Below are 6000 nucleotides of genomic sequence, written 5' to 3' on the forward strand. Positions count from 1 at the left end.
TCACTGACTGGACTGCAGAGACACTGACTGGACTGGACTGGACTGGACTGCTGCAGAGTCACTGACTGGACTGGACTGGACTGCAGAGTCACTGACTGGACTGGACTGGACTGGACTGGACTGGACTGGACTGCTGCAGAGTCACTGACTGGACTGGACTGGACTGGACTGCTGCAGAGTCACTGACTGGACTGCAGAGTCACTGACTGGACTGTGAGAGTGAGTGTGAGTGTGTGAGAGTGTGTGTGTGTGCTTGTGTGTGGGGTGATGGCTCGTTCCCTCCAGGGTTCCTGTCTCTCTATTCCTGTTTTTCAGTTCCGGATGTTAATGATGTTCCGATGTTAATGATGTTCTGATGTTAATGGCGTTCCCGGTGTTAATGGCGTTCCCAATATTAGTGACGTTCCTGATGTTAATGACGTTCCCGATGTTAATGATGTTCCCGATATTAGTGACGTTTCCTGATTCTGATGACATTGCGGATACAAATGACATTCCTGATGTTAATGAGGTTCCCAATATTTGTGACGTTTCTGGATGCTAATGAGGTTTCAGATGATAATGATGTTCCCGATGTCAGTGACATTCCTGATGGTATTGACGTTCCTAGATGTTAATGACGTTCCTGATGTTAAAAACGTTCTGATGTTAATGACGTTCCGGATGCTAATGACATTCTGTTGTTATTGACATTCCTGATATGAATGGCATTTTGATGTTATTAACATTCTGATATTAATGACGTTCCCAATGTTAATGACGTTCCAGATGCTAATGACGTTCCTGATGTCAGTGACGTTCCTGATGTCAGTGACGTTCCAATGTTAATGACTTTCCTGATGTTAATGACGTTCCTGATGTTAATGGCATTTCGATGTTAATAACGTTCTGATATTAATGGTGTTCCCAATGTTATTGAAGTTCCCGATATTAGTGACGTTCCAGATGTTAGTGACGTTCCTGATATTAATGGCATTACGATGTTAATGACTTTACGGATGTTAATGATGTTCTGTATGGTAATGACGTTCCCAATGTTAATGACGCTGGGGGGGGTGAAGTCAGTGAGGCGTCTGTCAGCGCAGGCAGGCTGCTACAGTTACTGTGCACACTGTCTACCGGACTAAGTTGAGTGGTAGTGTGTGAGAGTGTGTCAGTGTGTGAGTGTGTCAGTGTGTGAGGGTGGCAGTGTGAGGGTGGCAGTGTGTGAGAGTGTGGCAGTGTGTGAGGGTGGCAGTGTGAGGGTGGCAGTGTGTGAGAGTGTGGCAGTGTGTGAGGGTGGCTGTGTGAGTGTGGCAGTGTGTGAGTGTGTCAGTGTGTGAGGGTGGCAGTGTGTGAGGGTGGCTGTGTGAGTGTGGCAGTGTGTGAGTGTGTCAGTGTGTGAGTGTGGCAGTGTGTGAGAGTGGCAGTGTGTGAGTGTGGCAGTGTGTGAGGGTGGCAGTGTGAGGGTGGCAGTGTGTGAGGGTGGCAGTGTGTGAGAGTGTGGCAGTGTTGAGGGTGGCAGTGTGAGGGTGGCAGTGTGTGAGGGTGGCAGTGTGAGGGTGGCAGTGTGTGTGAGTGTGGCAGTGTGTGAGTGTGGCAGTGTGTGAGTGTGGCAGTGTGTGAGGGTGGCAGTGTGTGAGAGTGTGGCAGTGTGTGAGTGTGGCAGTGTGTGAGAGTGGCAGTGTGTGAGTGTGGCAGTGTGTGAGGGTGGCAGTGTGTGAGTGTGGCAGTGTGTGAGGGTGGCAGTGTGAGTGTGGCAGTGTGTGAGTGTGGCAGTGTGTGAGTGTGGCAGTGTGTGAGGGTGGCAGTGTGAGTGTGGCAGTGTGTGAGTGTGGCAGTGTGTGAGTGTGGCAGTGTGTGAGTGTGGCAGTGTGTGAGAGTGGCAGTGTGTGAGTGTGGCAGTGTGTGAGGGTGGCAGTGTGTGAGTGTGGCAGTGTGTGAGGGTGGCAGTGTGAGTGTGGCAGTGTGTGAGGGTGGCAGTGTGAGGGTGGCAGTGTGTGAGGGTGGCAGCTGTCTGTCTCCCAGCTGTAATCTCTTAAATCCGCTGAGTTAATGGCCATTAGAGAGAGTAAAGTGCTGAGGAATTATCATCTCTTTCTATCCCCCTCTCTCTCTCTCTCTCTCTCTCTGTCAGTGTCCCTCCTGCTCCTGTTGTTGTTGTAGCTGTTGTTGTTGCTAATAATATTGGCATTGCTATTGTAGTTGTCGTTGTTGTTGCTGTTATGACTGTTGTGGTTGCTGTGCTCAGTTGACAGTGCCTTGACTGACACACGCAGACACACAGATCTACAGCCTCTCTCTCTCTGTGTCAGTGTGTATCAGTATGTGGCAGTGTGTTTCAGGGTCTCACTTACATGCTCCATGGGCACCATGGCAAAGCGCCACACAGACTGCCAAGCACACTGAACATGCCACTCACACTGAGGACTAAACACACACTGAACACTGAACACACACTGAACCCTGAGCACATCTCTCTGTCTCATCTCCCAAAGTCAAACTCAACGGAGCTTTATTGGCAGGACCGACAGCAGCCGTTCACTCTCATTCTCTCAGGCATTGAATCAGTTGTGTAGCTGACACACTGACACCGTGACACACTGACACACTTTGACACACTGACACACACTGACACTTGGACACATTGACACACACACACTGACACTGACACACACTGACACACATTAAACTGCTGACACACTGAAACAAACACTATGACACACTGCTCCCCCATGCGCAGTGAAGGCTGTGTCAGTGTAATGTGATGCGCAGTGCTGACACACAATCTGCAGCCCTGTCACTGGGGCAGCACAGACCCGCGCACTGGGAACACTGGGCTGGATCGGGCTGGACTGGACTGGCCAATAACACAGTTCATACTGTGATAAAGGAAAGACAGAGTGAGACAATGAGAGAGGGAGATGGAGTGGGAGAGAGGGACAGAGGGAGAGAGAGAGAGTGCTCAGCAGTGTGCAGGAGCTCCAGAGATCGGGCCCTGATGAGAGAAAGAGAGAGAGAGAGAGAGAAAGAGAGAGAGATAGTGAGAGAGAGAGGGAGGGAGGTTAGCTTCATTACACAGATATCTCACAGGCATCATTAATCAACACCTACCCTCTTTCTGTAGATGTGAGTGTGTGTGTCTCTGTGTGTGAGAGTGTGTCTGTGTGTGTGTGTGCCTGTGTGCCTGTGTGTGTCTGTGTGTATGTGTGTGTATGTGTCTGTGTGTGTGTTTATATGTATGTGTCTGTGTGTGTGTGTGTCTATATGTGTGTGTGTGTGTGTGTGTGTGTGTGTCTGTGTGTGTCTGTGTGTGTGTGTGTGTGTGTGTGTGTGTGTGTGTGTGTGTGTGTGTGTGTGTGAGCTGCTCTAATCCTGGGATCTCTGCTGAGTCAGGTGATTTTTTTACTCTGGCTCTTTGGCACCATCTTGTGGTGCAGCTGTGTGTCTGCGCAGTGTGTTCAGAGCAGCGCAGTGAGGTGTGGGATCACCGCCGGCATCTCTGAGTCTGTGACTGACCGTCTCCCTCCTCTTCCTCTCTCTCTCCCTCTTCCTCTCCGTCTGCCACAGAAATACCGTTACCAAGATGAGGACACGCCCCCGATGGAGCACAGCCCCGCCCACCTGCCCGGCCAGGTGAAGAGCCCCGAACTGGTTCACGTGTCGGAGAAGAACCTGTCGCAGCTGGAGGGAGTGCACGGCTACCCCTCACACACACACCTGTCCCCCATGAAGGTACAACACACACACACACACACACACACATGCGCATGCACACACGCACACACGCACACAGACACACACACACCTGTCCCCCACGAAGGTACAACACACACACACACACACACACACACACACGCGCATGCACACACGCACACACACACACAGACACACACACACCTGTCCCCCATGAAGGTACAACACACACACACACACACACGCGCATGCACACACGCACACACGCACACATACTCACACACACACACACACACACACAGCCACACTCATACACACACACACTCACACACACACACACACACACAGAGACACACACGCGCACACACACACACGCACACACAGCCACACTCACACACACACTCACACACACACACACACACACACACACACACACACGTACACACACGTACACACATACACACAGCCACACTCATACACACACACACACTCACACACACACACAGACACACACGTACACACACGCACACAGCCACACTCATACACACACACGCACACACACACACGCACACGCACACACGCACATGCACATGCACACACGCACACAGACACACATGCACCTGTCCCCCATGAAGGTACAACACACACACACACACATGCACACACACTCACACACACAGCCACACTCATACACACACACACGCACACACACACGTACACACACACACACACAGCCACACTCATACACACACACACTCGCACACACACACACAGACTCACACACACACACACACACACACACACACACACGTACACACACGTACACACATACACACAGCCACACTCATACACACACACACACTCACACACACACACAGACACACACGTACACACACGCACACAGCCACACTCATACACACACACGCACACACACACACGCACACGCACACACGCACATGCACATGCACACACGCACACAGACACACATGCACCTGTCCCCCATGAAGGTACAACACACACACACACACATGCACACACACTCACACACACAGCCACACTCATACACACACACACGCACACACACGCACACACACACGTACACACACACACACACAGCCACACTCATACACACACACACTCGCACACACACACACAGACACACACGCACACACACACATGCACACACGCACACAGACACACATGCACCTGTCCCCCATGAAGGTACAACACACACACACACATGCACACACACTCACACACACAGCCACACTCATACACACACACACGCACATGCACACACGCACACAGACACACACACACACCTATCCCCCATGAAGGTATGGCACACACACACACACACACGCACTCACTGACACACACACAGACATTACTTCTGAATTCCCCCAAAATCTGAAGTTATCTCATAGCCAGTTGCGACAGTGTGTAAATCTCAGTCAGTGTGTTGATGGTGCTCATCTCTCACCGTGTGACCCAGTGAGGCACCTCAGAGTTATTTGGGATCCGCACAGTGTCACAACCGTGTCTCTTCTCACTGCGTTCTGACCCGTGCTGAAGAGCTTGTCCATGCTTCAGTTTTCAGATGCTCTCTTTGCTGGGTCACTAAGCAGACTTTCAGTCGGTCGCAGCGCGTCCAAAACTCTGAACAGGAACAGGAAGTGTGATCGTATGACTCCTGTGCTGGCCTCTCTGCGCTGGACACCTGTGTGTTTAGACTTCTTCTCACTTTGAAAGCACTGGTGGCTCTTTGTTCCATCGCACAAACATTGTGAATTGACAGTCCAACTCACATCTGAAGACACACTGCTATACTCTGGCTTTTCCTGCTTGCTAGTCATTATGTGTGACTCGCATTCGTTCTTCAACACCCCCTGCTTACTATGGTTCTGGAATCCAGAAGCCTCTGGCGGTCTCTGGTGGTCTCTGTAGGAACTGCAGGCTTTGTTCAGAACCACTGACAGCTCCCTGGATCAGTGTGTCAGTCAGTCAGTGTGTCAGGGAGTCAGTCAGTCAGTTAGGGTGTCAGTCAGTCAGTGTGTCAGGGAGTCAGTCAGTCAGTTAGGGTGTCAGTCAGTGTATCAATATGTCAGTCAGTCAGTCAGTGTGTCAGGGTGTCTGTCAGTCAGTCAGGGTGTCAGTCAGTCAGTGTGTCAGGGTGTCAGTCAGTCAGTTAGGGTGTCAGTCAGTGTATCAATATGTCAGTCAGTCAGTCAGTGTGTCAGGGTGTCTGTCAGTCAGTCAGGGTGTCAGTCAGTCAGTGTGTCAGGGTGTCAGTCAGTCAGTCAGTGTGTCAGGGTGTCAGTCAGT

General features: G+C 51.1%; 1 protein-coding gene across 4 annotated transcripts in view; it reads left to right on the forward strand.

Annotated features, from left to right (window-relative positions):
* The window catches only part of LOC136768177 (disks large homolog 4), a 64422-nt gene that overhangs the window by 29346 nt on the left and 29076 nt on the right, over positions 1-6000 (forward strand). For all 4 annotated transcript variants that reach the window (XM_066722246.1, XM_066722245.1, XM_066722247.1 and 1 more), the window contains exon 2: positions 3550-3714. In XM_066722246.1, coding sequence (XP_066578343.1) covers positions 3550-3714 — 165 coding nt within the window. The remainder of the gene's footprint in view (positions 1-3549; positions 3715-6000) is intronic.

This window comes from Amia ocellicauda, chromosome 14 (assembly GCF_036373705.1).
Source record: "Amia ocellicauda isolate fAmiCal2 chromosome 14, fAmiCal2.hap1, whole genome shotgun sequence".
In the NCBI taxonomy this organism is placed as follows: Eukaryota; Metazoa; Chordata; class Actinopteri; order Amiiformes; family Amiidae; genus Amia; species Amia ocellicauda.